The sequence below is a fragment of the Pristiophorus japonicus genome, unplaced genomic scaffold, assembly GCF_044704955.1.
Source record: "Pristiophorus japonicus isolate sPriJap1 unplaced genomic scaffold, sPriJap1.hap1 HAP1_SCAFFOLD_321, whole genome shotgun sequence".
Classification (NCBI taxonomy): Eukaryota; Metazoa; Chordata; class Chondrichthyes; family Pristiophoridae; genus Pristiophorus; species Pristiophorus japonicus.
The window spans coordinates 127,964-147,617 of NW_027253008.1; the positions used below are offsets into that span (position 1 = coordinate 127,964).

The window sequence follows — 19,654 nt, forward strand, 5'->3', positions numbered from 1 at the left end:
GGCTACCTGGAGCAGATGCTCAGAGACTTTTTTGTACTGGGCATTGGCCACGAGACCACCTACGAAAACTTTTGACTATAGAGACACCGACCCTCAGTAAGGCCATTGCAATAGCACAGGCATTTATGTCCACCAGTGATAACACCAAACAAATCTCTCAACACACAAGTGCTAGCAATGTTCATAAATTAACTGAACTGTGTTTGCGAGCAGAAATGTACAGGGCAGAAACCATCAGTCTGCAACTGCCAGCAGACCTCAGGTGACCCAGATGACTCAGAGTCCGCAACAAAGGCTGAATGCAAGGCAATTCACACCTTGTTGGCGTTGTGGAGGCTTCCATTCAGCCTATTCATGCCGCTTCAAAAGGTATGTTTGCAAGAGCTGTGGAACAATGGGGCACCTCCAATGAGCTTGAGACAGGTTGCAAGCTCTGCAAAACCTGCTAACCACCACGTGGCAGAGGAAGATCGGTCCATGGTGGACCAAAGCAATTTCGAGCCTCAGAGAGAGGAGGCAGATGCTGAAGTACACGGGGTGCACACATTTTCGACGAAATGTCCACCTATAATGCTAAATGTAAAACTGAATGGCTTAGCTGTAGCCATGGAACTGGATACTGGCGCTAGCCAATCCATCATGAGTAAAAAGATGTTTGAGAGACTGTGGTGCAACAAGGCACTCAGACCAGCCCTGAGCCCCATCCACACGAAACTCAGAACATACACCAAAGAGCTTATCACTGTCCTGGGCAGCGCCATGGTCAAAGTCACCTACGAGAGCACGGTGCATGAACTGCCACTCTGGATTGTCCCGGGTGATGGTCCCACACTGCTTGGAAGGAGCTGGCTGGGCAAAATCCGCTGGAACTGGGATGACATCCGAGCGCTATCACATGTCGATGAGGCCTCATGTACCCAGGTTTTTAACAAATTTCCTTCCCTTTTTGAACCAGGCATTGGAAACTTTTCCGGGGCGTAGGTGCGGATCCACTTGGTCCCAGAGGCACGACCCATTCACCACAAGGCATGAGTGATACCTCACATGATGAGGGAGAGAGTGGAAATCGAGCTGGACAGGCTGCAACACGAGGGCATCATCTCCCCAGTGGAATTCAGTGAGTGGGCCAGCCAGATTGTTCCAGTATTCAAAAGTGATGGCACGGTCAGGATTTGCGGCGATTATAAAGTAACTATTAATCGTTTCTTGCTACAGGACCAATACCCGCTACCTAAGGCAGACGACCTATTTGCGATGCTGGCAGGAGGCAAGACATTCACCAAGCTCGACCTGACTTCGGCCTACATGACGCAGGAGCTGGAGGAGTCTTCGAAGGGCCTCACCTGCATCAACACGCACAAGGGACTGTTCATCTACAACAGATGCCAGTTTAGAATTCGGTCGGCTGCAGCGATCTTCCAGAGAAACATGGAGAGCCGACTCAAGTCGGTAACACACATGGTGATTTTTCAGGACGACATATTGGTCACGGGTTGGGACACTGTCGAGCACCTACAAAACCTGGAGGAGGTCCTCCAGCGACTGGATCACGTAGGCTGTGGCTGAAGAGGTCGAAATGCGTCTTCATGGCAACAGAGGTGGAGTTTTTGGGGAGAAAGATCGCGGCGGACAGCATTCGGCCCACAGACGCCAAGACAGAGGCTATCAGGAACACACCCAGGCCACAGAACGTCACACAGCTGCGGTCCTCAAATAACTTCCTACTGGGGTTAAGCACCCTTTTAGAGCCCCTACATGTGTTATTGTGTAAAGGTGAGAACTGGTACAGGGAAAAAGCCAAGCAATTGCTTTTGAGAAAGCCAGAAACATTTTATGCTCCAACAAGCTGCTTGTATTGTATAACCCATGTAAAAGACTTGTGCTAGCATGTGATGCGTCGTCGTACGGAGTCGGGTGTGTATTACAACAAGCTAACATTGCGGGGAAATTGCAACCTGTCGCCTATGCCTCCAGGAGCTTGTCTAAGGCCGAGAGGGCCCACAGCATGATTGAGAAAGAGGCATTAGCGTGTGTGTTCGGGGTAAAGAAAATACATCAGTATCTGTTTGGCCTCAAATTTGAGCTGGAAACCGATCACAAGCCCCTCGTATCCCTGTTCACTGAAAACAAGGGGATAAATACTAATGCCTCAGCCCGCATACAAAGGTGGGCACTCGCGCTATCAGCGTATAACTATACCATCCGCCACAGGCCAGGCACCGAGAACTGTGTGGATGCCCTCAGTCAGCTACCATTACCCACCAGAGGGGTGGAAATGGCGCAGCCTGCAAACTTGTTGATGGTGGCACAGCCCGCAGACTTGTTGATGGTCATGGAAGCGTTTGAAAATGATAAATCACCTGTCACGGCCCGCCAGATTAGGACTTGGACCAGCCAAGATCCTCTGCTGTCCCTAGTAAAAAACTGTGTACTGCATGGGAGCTGGGCCAGCATCCCCGTTGAAATGCAAGAGCTAATCGAGCCGTTCCAGCGGCGAAAGGACAAGCTGTCCATTCAGGCAGACTGCCTGTTGTGGGGTAACCGCGTAGTGCAACCCAAAAAAGGACAGGGAGAAGTTCATCTCGGATCTCCACAGCACACACCCGGGTATAGTAATGATGAAAGCGATAGCCAGATCCCGCGTGTGGTGGCCCGGTATCGACTCTGACTTCGAGTCCTGTGTACAGCAATGCAGCGTGTGTGCTCAGTTGAGCAACGCGCCCAGAGAGGCACCACTAAGTTTGTGGTCCTGGCCCTCCAGACCATGGTCGAGGATCCATGTCAACTATGCGGGCCCGTTTCTCGGTAAAATGTTCCTGGTGGTGGTGGATGCTTTTTCAAAATGGATTGAATGTGAAATAATGTCGGGAAGCACCGCCACCGCCACCATTGAAAGCCTGAGGGCCATGTTTGCCACCCACGGCCTGCCTGACACACTGGTCAGAGACAACGGGCCATGTTTCACCAGTGCCGAATTTAAAGAATTCATGACCCGCAATGGGATCAAACATGTCACCTCGGCCCCGTTTAAACCAGCCTCCAATGGACAGGCAGAGCGGGCAGTACAAACAATCAAACAGAGCCTCAAACAAGTCACAGAAGGCTCACTCCAAACCCGCCTGTCCCGAGAACTGCTCAGCTACCGCACGAGACCCCACTCACTCACAGGGGTGCCCCCGGCTGAGCTACTCATGAAAAGGACACTTAAAACCAGACTCTCGCTGGTTCACCCCAACCTGCATGATTAGATAGAGAGCAGGCGGCAGCAACAAAATGTAAACGATGGTCGCGCCACTGTGTCACGGGAAATTGATCTGAATGATCCTGTGTATGTGCTAAACTATGGACATGGTCCCAAGTGGATCGTGGACACGGTGATAGCTAAAGGAGGGAGTAGGGTGTTTGTAGTCAAACTAGACAATGGACAAATTTGCAGAAAGCACCTGGACCAAACGAGGCTGTGGTTCACAGACTGCCCTGAACAACCCACAGCAGACACCACCTTTTTCGAGCCCACAACACACACCCAAAAAATCAACGACACCACCCCGGACCAGGAAATTGAACCCATCACGCCCAACAGCCCAGCAAGGCCAGGCTCACCCAGCAGCCCTGCAGGGCCAACAACACGCCAGCCCAGCGAGGGCACAGCCAACACACCAGAACAGACATTTGTACCGAGGCGGTCCACCAGGGAAAGGATCCCAACCGCCTCACCTTGTAAATAGTTTTCACTTTGACTTTGGGGGGGGCGGGTAATGTTGTGTATCTGTAAAGCATGCACTCCCATGTTCCTCCACCAGGGAGCGCATCCCCTGAAGTCCCAAGGGATCCCAGCATCCCTTGGCAGCACTGTATATAAGCCGGCCCCTAAGACCTGTTCCTAACTCTGGAGTGTCTTAATAAAGACTGAGGTCACTGTTACTTTAACCTCCCTTTGTGCATTCTCATCTGTGTGAGGAACACAATATACTCCATCTGCCAAGTTTTTGCCCACTCACTTAGCGTGTACAGCAGTAATTGTGGACGACTTTAATCTAATATTGATTGGGCTAACCTAACTGGTAGCAATGCGCTGGAGGAGGATTTCCTGGAGTGTATTAATGATGGTTTTCTCGACCAATATGTCGAGGAACCAACTAGAGGGCTGGCCATCCTAGACTGGGTGATGTGTAATGAGAAGGGACTAATTAGCAATCTTGTTGTGCGAGGCCACTTGGGGAAGAGTGACCATAATACGGTAGAATTCTTTATTAAGATGGAGAGTGACAAAGTTAATTCAGAAACTAGGGTCCTGAGCTTAAGGAAAGGTAACTTCGATGGTTTGAGGCGTGAATTGGCTAGAATAGACTGGAAAATGATACTTAAAAGGTTGACGGTGGATTGGCAATGGCAAACCTTTAAAGATCACATGGATGAACTTCAACAATTGTACATCCCTTTCTGGAGTAAAAATAAAACGGGGAAGGTGGCTCAACCGTGACTAACAAGGGAAATTAAGGATAGTGTTAAATCCAAGGAAGAGGCACACATGTTAGCCAGAAAAAGCAGCAAACCTGAGGACTGGGAGAATTTTGTAATACAGCAGAGGAGGACAAAGGGTTTAATTAGGTGGGGGAAAATAGAGTATGAGAGGAAGCTTGCCGGGAACATAAAAACTGACTGCAAAAGCTTCTATAGATATGTGAAGAGAAAAAGATTAGTGAAAACAAACATAGGTCCCTTGCAGTCGGATTCGGGTGAATTTATAATGGGGAACAAAGAAATGGCAGACCAGTTAAACAAATACTTTGGTTCTTTCTTCATGAAGGAAGACACAAATAATCTTCTGGAAATACTAGGGGACCGAGGGTCTAGTGAGAAGGAGGAACTGAAGGAAATCCTTATTAGGCGGGAAATTGTGTTCGGGAAATTGACGGGATTGATAAATCCCCGGGGCCTGATAGTCTGCATCCCAGAGTACTTAAGGAAGTGGCCCTAGAAATAGTGGATGCAGTGGTGATCATTTTCCAACAGTCTATCGACTCTGGATCAGTTCCTATGGACTGGAGGGTAGCTAATGTAACACCACTTTTTAAAAAAAGGAGGGATAGAGAAAACGGGTAATTATAGACCGGTTAGCCTGACATCAGTAGTGGGGAAAATGTTGGAATCAATTATTAAAGATGAAATAGCAGCGCATTTGGAAAGTAGTGACAGGATCGGTCCAAGTCAACATGGATTTATGAAAGGGAAATCATGCTTGACAAATCTTCTGGAATTTTTTGAGGATGTAACTAATAGAGTGGACAAGGGAGAACCAGTGGATGTGGTGTATTTGGACTTTCAAAAGGCTTTTGACAAGGTTCCACACAAGTGATTGGAAAATTAAAGCACATGGTATTGGGGATAATGTACTGACGTGGATAGAGAACTGGTCGGCAGACAGGAAGCAGAGAGTCGGAATAAATGGGTCCTTTTCAGAATGGCAAGCAATGATGAGTGGAGTGCCGCAGGGCTCAGTGCTGGGACCCCAGCTCTTTACAATATATATTAATGATTGGGATGATGGAATTGTGTGTACTATCTCCAAGTTTGCTGATGACACTAAACTGGGTGTCGGTGTGAGCTGTGAGGGGGACGCTAAGAGGCTGCAGGGTGATTTGAACAGGTTAGGCGAGTGGGTCAATACATAGCAGATGCAGTATAATGTGGATAAATGTGAGGTTATCCATTTTGGGGGTAAAAACACGAAGGCAGAATATTATCTGAATGGTGGAAGATTCGGAAAAGGGGAGGTGCAACGAGACCTGGTTGTCATGATTCATCAGTCACTGAAGGTTGGCATGCAGGTACAGCAGGCGGTGAAGGCGGCAAATGGTATGTTGGCCTTCCAGGAAAGGGATTTGAGTATAGGAGCATGGAGGTCTTACTGCAGTTGTACAGGGCCTTGGGAATATTGTGTACAGTTTTGGTCTCCTAATCTGAGGAAGGACATTCTTGCTATTGAGGGAGTGCAGCGAAGGTTCACCAGATTGATTCCTGGGATGGCAGGACTGACATATGAGGTGAGACTGTGGATCGACTGGGCCTTTATTCACTGGAGTTTAGAAGGATGAGAGGGGATCTCATAGAAACATATAAAACTCTGACGGGACGGGACAGGTTAGATGCAGGAAGAATGTTCCCGATGTTGGGGAAGACCAGAACCAGGGGACGTAGTCTAAGGATAAGGGGTAAGCCATTTAGGACCGAGATGAGGAGAAACTTCTTCACTCAGAGAGTTGTTAACCTGTGGAATTCTCTACCACAGAAAGTTGTTGATGCCAGTTCATTGGATATATTCAAGAGGGAGTTAGATATGGCCCTTACGGCTAAAGAGATCAAGGGGTATAGAGAGAAAGCAGGAAAGGAGTACTGAGGTGAATGATCAGCCATGATCTTATTAAATGGCGGTGCAGGCTCGAAGGGCCGAATGGCCTACTCCTGCACCTATTTTCTATGTTTCTATGTCTGTGTCCTTTTGCTGATTTTTTGTGCCCTCCTGCCGACATCTCTCCCCTTTAAGTGAAGGAAGAGCATGGTGACACACTTGCGTCTTGAGATCATTTCCTCAGTATTCCTTTCCTGCTTTCTCTCCATACCCCTTGATCCCTTTAGCCGTAAGGGCCATATCGAACTCCCTCTTGAATATATCCAATGAACTGGCATCAACAACTCTCTGCGGTAGAGAATTCCACAGGTTAACAACTCTCTGGGTGAAGAAGTTTCTCCTCATCTCAGTCCTAAAAGGCCTGCCCCTTATCCTTAGACTGTGACCCCTGGTTCTGGACTTCCCCAACATTGGGAACAGTCTTCCCACATCTAACCTGTCTGAACCCGTCAGAATTTTATATGTTTCTATGAGATCCCCTCTCATCCTTCTAAACTCCGGTGAATAAAGGCCCAGTCGATCCACAGTCTCTCCTCATATGTCAGTCCTGCCATCCCAGGAATCAGTCTGGTGAACCTTCGCTGCACTCCCTCAATAGCAAGAACGTCCTTCCTCAGATTAGGAGACCAAAACTGAACACAATATTCCAGGTGAGGCCTCACTAAGGCACTGTACAAATGCAGTAAGGCCTCCCTGTTCCTATATTCAAATCCCCTAGCTATGAAGGCCAACATGCCATTTGCCTTCTTCACCGCCTGCTCTACCTGCATGCCAACTTTCAGTGACTGATGAACCATGACACCCAGTTCTCGGTGCACCTCTCCTTTTCCGAATCTTCCGCCGTTCAGATAATATTCTGCCTTCGTGCTTTTACCCCCAAAATGGATAACCTCACATTACTGACTGACAGCGTCGGAGAATCCGTCCAGCCCCCACTCCCGGCCCTCCCCAGCACTCACCGCTCCCAGTCTGACTGGCTTCCCGTCCGCTCCAAATAAATTGCCAAAGAGCTGAAAAGCGATGAGGACTCTGCCTCGTCTGACGCGGCGGTGGAAACACTTTGAATACCGTTGGTCCGCCAGGTTTCTGGCGGGGAGAATGTCCACCTCAATGACTAGATCACACCAGGTACACTGGATCGCCCTGGGTGTACCAAATCATTCCATGTGTACTAGATCACACTGAGTGCACTAGATCACTCAGTGTGCACTGGATTGCCGTGGGTGAACTAGAGAACCCTGGGTGTGCTAGATCTCCAGCTGCAGCGAACACAGAAAGAGCAGGTGGGCTGGGGTCCTTGCTTGAAAGGTAGGCCACCTTCTGTCCCCCACCTCACCTCCCCTCCCTCACCGTGCCTACACCGATTTACCAACCATTCCAATAACCAGACAGGAAGCAAGCAGGCTCCTTAAAGAACTCTCTCCCCTCCCAGTGAAGGCACAGGGACAGGATAAATTACCCTGGGCACCGACAGGACCCCATTACTCAGACGCTCGCCCATCGCTCGGCCACAGGCTCTCGGCCGGCCGTTTCTGCTTTGCTTGAGCATCCCAGGCAGCAGGAGAAGTGAGCCGGCTCCCACATCAGATGACGCCAGGACACCTACAAGAGTCAGGAGCAGCGGGCGAGGTTCTGCCTCGACCACAACACGGCACAACGACCAACGCAGGGTACCTGAGGGTGACGGTGACCTGGCGCTCTCCAAACTCCAACCGCACACAGATCTCTGCATCGTGGGATCGGCCGACATCTTCCAGCACAGCCGCACTGTCTTCCTGTGTCACCTAAAGCCTGAGATTGCAGCTCGCAAAGGTTAAGGAAGTGAAAATGGGAATATATAAATGCTGCACAGTCATAATGCAGCCTAATATTAGACAGAGAGAGAGAGCGCAGTGTATTATTACAGTCACACAGAGAGAGAGAGAGAGAGAGAGGGCCCAGTGTATAATTACACTCAGAGAGAGAGAGAGAGAGAGGGCCCAGTGTATAATTACACCCAGGGAGAGAGAGAGAGAGAGGGCCCAGTGTATAATTACACTCAGAGAGAGAGAGAGAGAGAGGGCCCAGTGTATAATTACACTCAGAGAGAGAGAGAGAGAGAGGGCCCAGTGTATAATTACACCCAGGGAGAGAGAGAGAGAGAGGGCCCAGTGTATGATTACACTCAGAGAGAGAGAGAGAGAGAGAGGGCCCAGTGTTTGATTACACTCAGAGAGAGAGAGAGAGAGGGCCCAGTGTATGATTACACTGAGAGAGAGAGAGAGAGAGAGAGAGAGAGAGGGTCCAGTGTACAATTACAGTCACAGAGAGAGAGAGAGAGAGAGCCCAGTGTATAATTACAGTCAGAGAGAGAGAAGGCCCAGTGTATAATTACACTCAGGGAGAGAGAGAGAGAGGGCCCAGTGTATAATTACACTGAGAGAGAGAGAGAGAGAGAGAGAGGGCCCAGTGTATGATTACACTGAGAGAGAGAGAGAGAGAGAGAGAGAGAGAGAGGGTCCAGTGTACAATTACAGTCACAGAGAGAGAGAGAGAGCCCAGTGTATAATTACAGTCAGAGAGAGAGAGAGAGAGAGAGAGAGAGAGGGCCCAGTGTATAATTACACTCAGAGATAGAGAGAGAGAGAGAGAGAGAGAGGGCCCACTGTATAATTACACTCAGAGATAGAGAGAGAGAGAGAGAGAGAGAGGGCCCAGTGTATAATTACACTCAGAGAGAGAGAGAGAGAGAGAGAGAGAGTCCAGTGTATAATTACAGTCAGAGAGAGAGAGAGAGAGAGAGAGGGCCCAGTGTACAATTACACTCAGAGAGAGAGAGAGAGAGAGAGAGAGAGAAGGCGTCACAGAGAGAGAGAGAGAGAGAGAGGGCCCAGTGTATAATTACACTCAGAGAGAGAGAGAGAGAGAGAGAGGGCGTCACAGAGAGAGAGAGAGAGTGAGAGAGAGAGAGAGGGGGCCTAATGTATAATTACAGTCACAGAGAGAGAGAGAGAGAGAGAGAGAGAGAGAGAGAGAGGGCCCAGTGTATAATTACAGTCACAGAGAGAGAGAGAGAGAGAGAGCCCAGTGTATAATTACAGTCACATAGAGAGAGAGAGAGAGAGGGCCCAGTGTATAATTACAGTCACAGAGAGAGAGAATGGGCCTAGTGTAGAATTACAGTCACAGAGCGAGAGAGAGAGAGAGAGAGAGAGGGCCCAGTGTATAATTACACTCAGAGATAGAGAGAGAGAGAGAGAGAGAGAGGGCCCAGTGTATAATTACAGTCAGAGAGAGAGAGAGAGAGAGAGAGGGCCCAGTGTACAATTACACTCAGAGATAGAGAGAGAGAGAGAGAGAGAGAGAGAAGGCGTCACAGAGAGAGAGAGAGAGAGAGAGGGCCCAGTGTATAATTACAGTCACAGAGAGAGAGAGAGAGAGAGAGAGCCCAGTGTATAATTACACTCAGAGAGAGACAGAGAGAGGGAGAGAGAGGGTCCAGTGTATAATTACAGTAACAGAGAGAGAGAGAGAGAGAGGGCCCAGTGTATAATTACAGTCACAGAGAGAGAGAATGGGCCTAGTGTAGAATTACAGTCACAGAGCGAGAGAGAGAGAGAGAGAGAGAGAGAGAGAGAGGGCCCAGTGTATAATTACACTCAGAGAGAGACAGAGAGAGAGAGAGAGAGGGTCCAGTGTATAATTGCAGTCACAGAAAGAGAGAGGGAGAGAGAGAGAGAGAGAGAGAGCGCCCAGTGTATAATTACAGTCAGAGAGAGAGAGAGAGAGAGAGAGGGCCCAGTGTATAATTACACTCAGAGAGAGACAGAGAGAGGGAGAGAGAGGGTCCAGTGTATAATTACAGTAACAGAGAGAGAGAGAGAGAGAGAGAGAGAGAGAGGGCCCAGTGTATAATTGCAGTCACAGAGAGAGAGAGAGAGAGGACCCAGTGTATAATTACAGTCACAGAGCGAGAGAGAGGACCCAGTGTATAATTACACTCACAGAGAGAGAGAGAGAGAGAGAGAGAGGGCTCAGTGTATAATTACAGTCACAGAGAGAGAGAGGGTGCAGTGTATAATTACAATCACAGAGAGAGAGAGAGAGAGAGGGAGAGGGAGGGTCCAGTGTATAATTACAGTCACAGAGAGAGAGAGAGGGTGCAGTGTATAATTACAATCACAGAGAGAGAGAGAGAGAGAGAGAGAGGGAGAGGGAGGGTCCAGTGTATAATTACAGTCACAATGAGAGAGAGAGAGAAGGCCCAGTGTATAATTACACTCAGAGACAGAGAGAGAGAGAGAGAGAGAGGGCCCAGTGTATAATTACAGTCACAGAGAGAGAGAGAGAGGGCCCAGTGTATAATTACACTCAGAGACAGAGACAGAGCGTGAGAGAGAGAGAGCCCAGTGTATAAGTACACTCAGAGACAGAGACAGAGAAAGGGTCCGATGTCATGTATCTTACATTATTATATATAACTATATCCTAACATGCTATACATGACTGTAATAAGATATGATCTGTAACCACCAGCATACCTTACCACCAGGGGTGCACTTGCAAGAGACAGGTATATAAGCACAGGTCTCAGGCAAGTGCAGCATTCCAGAGCTGTGAAATAAAGGTGCAGGTCCAGAGTGACCTTGACTTCACTACATGCCTCGTGTGAATCTGTACTGAGCGGACAGGACTTTACAGTGGCGACGAGTTACGGGATTACAGAATCCACAGAATGGCGAACAACGGATCAGATGAAAAGTACAATGCGGGAGACAATTGGGAGGACTTTATAGAAAGGCTCCAGCAAAGCTTTGTAACCAAAGACTGGTTAGACGACGATAAGGCAGACAAGAGAAGAGCCCATCTCTTGACCAGCTGTGGCTCAAAAACATACGCTTTAATGAAGGACCTGTTGGCACCCGAGAAACCAGCAAGCAAGTCGTTTGAAGAATTGAGCACACTGGTAAGAGACCACCTGAAGCCAGCGAGCAGCCTACACATGGCCAGACACACGTTCTACAACTACAGACGCTGTGTGGGCCAGAGCATACCCGACTTCGTGGCGGAACTTCGGAGGTTGGCTAATTTATGTGAGTTCTCCGATGAACTGAGGAGAGAAATGCTGAGAGACTTTTTCATTGAAGGAATAGGCCACGCAGGCATATTCCGAAAGCTCATAGAGACCAAGAACCTGACCTTAGAGGCAGCAGCACTGGTTGCACAGACATTCTTGGTAGGGGAAGAAGAAACGAGGTTAATTTACAATGCAGGTACGACAACTAACGAAATATCGGAACAAGAAGTTCACAGCACTAAACAAGCTGCTACCCCCACACACAGACAAAACCGGGAGAACAGGCTCTCGACAGCAGGCAGAAGCCATCAAGGGCCACAGGAACGGCCGTTCACACCTCATCAACCCACAATGCGAGCAATCAACTACAAACTGAGAGAAGCTCAATAGGGATCAGCCAGACGCAGCTCATTCTTTGGGAACACTTTGAACAAAGGAACAGGTCTGTGCTGGCGGTGTGGGGGTGGGCACTCGTCAAGGGGATGTCGATTTCAGCAGGCTGTTTGCAGAAATTGTGAATATACAGGGTATTTGGCCCGCATGTGCAAAAAAACGGCAGCTCGGCTGGTATACAAATCAGATGGGTCGGAAAGCGGACCAGAAGACGGTGGGGACAGTACCCGGGACACCGGTGTACAGCGGGTCAACACGATCAATGGCCGCTGCTCCTACAACAGGACACCTCCTATAATGATGAGGGTCCTACTCAACGGGATACCTGTCAACATGGAGCTGGATACGGGAGCGAGTCAATCTCTCATGGGGGCTCAACAATTTGAACAACTGTGGCCACATAAAAGAGACAGACCAAAACTCACAAGGGTCGACACCAAACTAAGGACCTATACCAAAGAAATCGTACCAGTCCTCGGCAGCGCCATGCTCTCTGTCACACACAAAGGGACGGTGAACCGACTTCCCCTGTGGATTGTCCCCGGAGACCCCCCAGCACTGCTGGGGAGAAGCTGGCTGGCAAAACTAAACTGGAAATGGGATGATGTCCATGCCATGTCATTAGAGGAACGGACCTCCTGCTCAACAGTTATAAAGCGATTTGAACCATCTCTTTCAGCCAGGTGTGGGCACTTTCAAAGGGACCAAAGTCAAAATCTACATCACACAGGATGCTAGACCGGTCCATCACAAGGCCAGAGCTGTACCCTATGTGATGAGGGAAAAGATTGAACACAAACTAGACAGGCTTCTGCGGGAAGGCATTATATCACCTGTGGAATTTAGCGACTGGGCAAGTCCCATCGTCCCAGTCATGAAGCCTGATGGATCCGTACGAATCTGTGGGGACTACAAATCTACCATAAACAGAGTCTCTCTACAGGACCAATATCCGCTGCCCAGAGCGGAGGACTTATTTGCCACATTGGCTGGAGGTAAACTTTTCTCAAAATTAGACCTCACATCTGCGTATATGACGCAAGAATTGACCGAGGAATCCAAGCTACTCACCACCATCAACACACATCGAGGTCTTTTCATGTACAATCGATGCCCATTCGGCATCGGGTCGGCAGCTGCTATATTCCAGCGCAACATGGAGAGTCTGCTCAAGTCCATCCCGGGGACGGTTGTATTTCAAGACGACATACTTATCACGGGCAGGGACACCGACTCCCATCTCCCGTAATTTGGAGGAAATACTAAAGCGGTTGGATCGGGTAGGCCTACGAGTCAAGAAATCCAAGTGCCTGTTTCTCGCACCCGAGGTTGAATTTTTGGGCAGAAGGATTGCCGCTGATGGAATCCGCCCAACAGAGTCCAAAACAGAAGAAATTCGCCTGGCACCCAGACCCCGGAATGTCTCAGAACTGCACGCCTTTCTCGGGCTACTCAATTACTTTGCGAACTTTATGCAGAACTTAAGCACACTGCTGGAGCCTCTCCACATGCTACTCAGGAAGGGGTGCGATTGGTTTTGGGGGGACGCCCAGGAACACGCCTTCAATAAGGCACGCAACCTTCTGTGTTCCAACAGTGTTTTCACTTTCTTTGATCCAGGTAAAAAGCTAGTTCTCACATGCGATGCGTCAGTGTATGGGGTCAGGTGTGTTTTGCAACATGTCAATAGTGCGGGCAAATTACAAACCATATCTTATGCCTCCAGGTCACTTTCGCGGGCGGAGTGCGGGTACAGAATGGTAGAGAAGGAGGCGCTCGCGTGCGTGTACGGTGTCAAAAAGATGCACCAATACCTTTTCCGGGCCAAGTTCGTGTTAGAAACCGATCACAAGACCCTCACGTCCCTCCTATCCAAGAGCAAGGCAATAAACGCCAACGCCTCGGCGCGAATTCAATGGTGGGCACTCATGCTGGAGTCCTACGACTATACCATAAGGCACAGACCAGGCACAGTCAACTGTGCCGATGCGCTCAGCAGGCTACCCCTGGCGACCACGGAAGGGTCTGACGAACAGGACTGTGAGATGGTCATGGCAATCAATGTCTTTGAGTCCACAGGTTCGCCCATGATGGCTCGCCAAATCAGAGCCTGGACGGCCAGCGACCCCACGTTATCCTTAGTAAAAAGATGTGTCCTAACCGGTGACTGGGCAGAGGCTCGCGATGCCTGCCCCGAGGAATTAAAACCTTTTCACAGGCACATGCATGATGTGGGGCCTGATGTGGGGCAGCCGAGTAGTCATGCCTCTGCGAGGCAGAGAGGCATTTGTCCGGGAGCTCCACCGCAAGCACCCGGGGATCATTCTCATGAAGGCCATAGCCAGATCCCACGTCTGGTGGCCTGGTATTGACGCGGACCTGGAGCTCTGCGTCCGGAGATGCACCATTTGTGCCCAACTCAGCAATGCCCCCAGGGAGGCTCCACTGAGCCCCTGGCCCTGGCCCACCAAACCGTGGTCGCGGGTGCACATAGACTATGTGGGCCCATTCATGGGCAAAATGTTCCTTGTAGTTGTAGATGCATTTTCAAAGTGGATCGAATGCACCATTTTAAACTCGAGCACATCCTCCACCACTGTGGAGAGCCTCGCAACCATGTTTGCAACGTACGGCATTCCTGACATATTGGTCAGTGACAATGGTCCGTGCTTCACCAGCGCAGAATTCCAAGACTTTATAATTGACCACGACATAAATCACGTCAAGACGGCACCGTTCAAGCCGGCCTCCAACGGTCAGGCGGAGAGAGGAGTGCAAATCATTAAACAAGGCATGCTTAAAATCCAAGGTCCCACGCTGCAGGGTCGCCTGTCGCGACTGCTGCTGGCATACAGATCTCGTCCGCACTCACTGACTGGGATCCCCCCCCCGCAACTGTTGATGAAAAGGACTTTAAAAACAAGGCTCTCATTAATCCTCCCAGACATGCACGAAATCGTTGAGGCAAAGCATCATAAGCTGACTGAGTACCATGACAGAAATTTGAGGGGGAGATGGAATGAGATAGGGGACAAAAGTGTTTGTACTAAACTATGGCAGGGGTCCCAAATGGCTTGCAGGGACAGTAACGGGCAAGGAAGGAAACAGGCTACTGGTAGTACAAATGGACAATGGCAAAACCTGCCGGAGGCATGTAGACCAAGTCAAAAGCAGATTTACCAACAACACTGCGGAACCAGAGGCAGACTACAATGTGGAACTCGCATCACACCTGGTGGACAGAGGGAACAACCTGAGGAAAGGGCAATCCCAACAGACAGCCCAGGCAAGTCAACAACAATCACACCAATTGAAACAGACAGCCGAGGCGAGATACCAGCCTCCACACCCAAAGAAAAACAGACACCAAGGCAAACAACTGAACCACAACTCAGACGCTCCACGCGAGAGCGTAGACCACCTGAGAGACTGAACCTATAAAGACAATAAGACCTTGGGGGAGGGTGATGTTATGTATCTTACATTATTATATATAACTGTATCCTAACATGCTATACATGACTGTAATAAGATATGACCTGTAACCACCAGCATACCTTACCACCAGGGGTGCACTTGCAAGAGACAGGTATATAAGGACAGGTCTCAGGCAAGTGCAGCATTCCAGAGCTGTGAAATAAAGGTGCAGGTCCAGAGTGACCTTGACTTCACTACATGCCCCGTGTGAATCTGTACTGAGGGGACAGGACTTTACAGAGAGAGAGAGAGAGAGAGTGCCCAGTGTATCATTAGTCACAGAGAGAGAGAGAGAGAGAGAGAGAGGGTCCAGTGTATAATTACAGTCACAGAGAGAGAGAGAGAGAGAGAGAGAGGGTCCAATGTATAATTACAGTCACAGAGAGAGAGAGCGAGAGAGAGAGGGCCCAGTGTATAATTACAGTCAGAGAGAGAGAGAGAGAGAGGGCCCAGTGTATAATTACAGTCAGAGAGAGAGAGAGAGAGAGGGCCCAGTGTATAATTACAGTCACAGAGAGAGAGAGAGAGAGAGAGACGGTCCAGTGTATAATTGCACTCAGAGACACAGAGAGAGAGAGGACCCAGTGTATAATTGCACTCACAGAGAGAGAGAGAGAGAAAGAGAGGGCCCAGTGTATAATTACACTCACAGAGAGAGAGAGGGCCCAGTGTATAATTGCACTCAGAGAGAGAGAGAGAGAGAGAGAGAGGACCCAGTGTATAATTACAGTCACAGAGAGAGAGAGAGAGAGGACCCAGTGTATAATTGCACTCAGAGACACAGAGAGAGAGAGGACCCAGTGTATAATTGCACTCACAGAGAGAGAGAGAGAGAGAGAGGGCCCAGTGTATAATTACACTCACAGAGAGAGAGAGGGCCCAGTGTATAATTGCACTCAGAGAGAGAGAGAGGGCCCAGTGTATAATTGCACTCACAGAGAGAGAGAGAGAGAGAGGGTCCAGTGTATAATTACAGTCACAGAGAGAGAGAGAGAGAGAGAGATTGGACCCAGTGTATAATTACAGTCACAGAGAATTAGAGAGAGAGAGACACTCCGAGAGAGAGAGAGAGAGAGAGAGGACCCAATGTATAATTACAGTCACAGAGAGAGAGAGAGAGAGAGGGTCCAGTGTATAATTACAGTCACAGAGAGAGAGAGCGAGAGAGAGAGAGAGGGTCCAATGTATAATTACAGTCACAGAGAGAGAGAGGGCCCAGTGTATAATTGCACTCAGGGAGAGAGAGAGAGAGAGGACCCAGTGTATAATTACAGTCAGAGAGAGAGAGAGAGAGAGGACCAGTATATAATGACAGTCACACAGAGAGAGAGAGAGGACCAGTGTATAATTACACTCAGAGACAGAGAGAGAGAGAGAGAGAGAGGACCAGTGTATAATTACAGTCACAGAGAGAGAGAGAGAGAGAGGACCCAGTGTATAATTGCACTCAGAGACAGAGAGAGAGAGAGAGAGGGCCCAGTGTATAATTGCACTCAGGGAGAGAGAGAGAGAGAGAGGACCCAGTGTATAATTACAGTCACAGAGAGAGAGAGAGAGAGAGGACCAGTGTATCATTACAGTCACACAGAGAGAGAGAGAGAGAGGACCCAGTGTATAATTGCACTCAGAGACAGAGAGAGAGAGAGAGAGGACCAGTGTATAATTACAGTCAGAGAGAGAGAGAGAGAGAGAGAGGACCAGTGTATAATTACAGTCACAGAGAGAGAGAGAGAGAGAGGACCCAGTGTATAATTGCACTCAGAGACAGAGAGAGAGAGAGAGAGGACCAGTGTATAATTACAGTCAGAGAGAGAGAGAGAGAGAGGACCAGTGTATAATTACAGTCACAGAGAGAGAGAGAGAGGACCAGTGTATAATTGCACTCCGAGACAGACAGAGAGAGAGGACCCAGTGTATAATTGCACTCAGAGACAGAGAGAGAGAGAGAGAGAGAGGACCAGTGTATAATTACAGTCACACAGACAGAGAGAGGGAGAGAGAGGACCAGTGTATAATTACATTCACAGAGATAGAGAGAGAGAGGACCCAGTGTATAATTGCACTCAGAGACAGAGAGAGAGAGAGAGAGGACCAGTGTATAATTACAGTCACAGAGAGAGAGAGAGAGAGAGAGGATCAGTGTATAATTAGAGTCAGAGAGAGAGAGAGAGAGGGCCCAGTGTATAATTGCACTCAGAGACAGACAGAGAGAGAGAGGACCAGTGTATAATTACAGTCACAGAGAGAGAGAGAGAGAGAGAGGACCAGTGTATAATTACAGTCACAGAGAGAGAGAGAGAGATAGAGAGAGATTGGGCCCAGTGTATAATTGCACTCAGAGACAGACAGAGAGAGGGAAAGAGAGGGCCCAGTGTATAATTGCACTCAGAGACAGAGAGAGAGAGAGAGAGAGAGAGGACCAGTGTATAATTACAGTCAGAGAGAGAGAGAGAGAGGACCAGTGTATAATTACAGTCACAGAGAGAGAGAGAGAGAGAGGACCAGTGTATAATTGCACTCAGAGACAGAGAGAGAGAGAGAGAGAGAGAGGACCAGTGTATAATTACAGTCAGAGAGAGAGAGAGAGAGGACCAGTGTATAATTACAGTCACAGAGAGAGAGAGAGAGAGAGGACCAGTGTATAATTACAGTCACAGAGAGAGAGAGAGAGGACCAGTGTATAATTACAGTCACAGAGAGAGAGAGAGAGAGGACCAGTGTATAATTACAGTCACAGAGACAGACAGAGAGAGAGGACCAGTGTATAATTGCACTCAGAGACAGACAGAGAGAGAGGGAGGGCCCAGTGTATAATTGCACTCAGAGACAGACAGAGAGAGAGAGAGCGAGAGAGGGCCCAGTGTATAATTACACTCAGAGACAGACAGAGAGAGAGAGGGAGGGCCCAGTGTATAATTGCACTCAGAGACAGACAGAGAGAGAGAGGACCCAGTGTATAATTACAGTCACAGAGAGAGAGAGAGAGAGAGGGCCCAGTGTATAATTACACTCACAGATTGGTGGGCAGATTGTGCTGCATCCAGTGATGATGCTCCCTGATTGTTTGAGCATCCCTCTGTATTGCTCTTGTGGCAGATTTCCCTCAGTGCAGTCTCGGTTACAGTTCTATCCGATACTAAAAGTGAAAACAGATATTGAGGTGCGGAATGGGAATCGAAAGCTCTGACTGAGCTAAACAGGGCAGATTATGATTTCCTTCAACAGCATCAAACAGATGATAGCAAAGTGAAAATATAATGACTTCACTGACAATAGGAACCGGTCACTGCTGTAATTGTGTAGAACAAGATCCCAGAGACAGTAATGTGATAATGACCAGATCGTGGGGGCTAAATTCGATTGCCCTTGAAAACGGGTGCGGTGATCACGAATTGACCCGTGCCCCTTGATTGCAGTCCGCGAACTTTGTGCTGCCTGCCAACATCAATCATGCTGCTGATTGGCTGAATGCATCAGCAGGGGGCCGATATCGTGAGAGGCCAGCAGCACTTAAAGCTAGCCTGCACTGCTTAAAGCTGGCCTGGACCACAAAGCTGGGGTGCACCGCTTAAAGCTAGCCTGGACCACTTAAAGCTGGCGTGTATCGCTTAAAGCTAGCCTGGACCACTTAAAGCTAGCCCGCACTGCTTAAAGCTGGCCTGCACTGCTTAAAGCTAGCCTGGACCACTTAAAGCTAGTCTGCACTGCTTAAAGCTAGCCCGCACTGCTTAAAGCTAGCCTGGACCACTTAAAGCTAGTCTGCACTGCTTAAAGCTAGCCCGCACTGCTTAAAGCTAGCCTGGACCACTTAAAGCTAGTCTGCACTGCTTAAAGCTAGCCCGCACTGCTTAAAGCTAGCCTGCACTGCTTAAAGCTAGTCTGCACTGCTTAAAGCTGGCCTGGACCACAAAGCTGGGGTGCACCGCTTAAAGCTAGCCTGGACCACTTAAAGCTGGCGTGTATCGCTTAAAGCTAGCCTGGACCACTTAAAGCTAGCCCGCACTGCTTAAAGCTGGCCTGCACTGCTTAAAGCTAGCCTGGACCACTTAAAGCTAGTCTGCACTGCTTAAAGCTAGCCCGCACTGCTTAAAGCTAGCCTGGACCACTTAAAGCTAGTCTGCACTGCTTAAAGCTAGCCCGCACTGCTTAAAGCTAGCCTGCACTGCTTAAAGCTAGCCCGCACTGCTTAAAGCTAGCCTGCACTGCTTAAAGCTGGCGTGTAGTGCTTAAAGGAGAGGTGCACTTTGGATGAAGTTGTGTTTGAAGTGATTCTGACCTGGGAAACAGTGAGCAATGGCACAACAGCGGAGAGAGTG

The 19,654-nt window shown here is 49.0% G+C and overlaps 1 protein-coding gene across 1 annotated transcript in view; it reads right to left on the reverse strand.

Moving 5' to 3' along the window:
* The window catches only part of LOC139249549 (shootin-1-like), an 84,583-nt gene extending 65,839 nt beyond the window's left edge, over positions 1-18,744 (reverse strand). Inside the window, exons 1-3 of the mRNA XM_070872490.1 lie at positions 18,610-18,744; positions 18,353-18,474; positions 8,087-8,203 (exon numbers count right to left, since the gene is read on the reverse strand). Of these exons, the coding sequence (XP_070728591.1) occupies positions 8,087-8,162 (76 nt within the window). The 5' untranslated portion in view covers positions 8,163-8,203; positions 18,353-18,474; positions 18,610-18,744. The remainder of the gene's footprint in view (positions 1-8,086; positions 8,204-18,352; positions 18,475-18,609) is intronic.
* Positions 18,745-19,654: the final 910 nt, after the last annotated feature.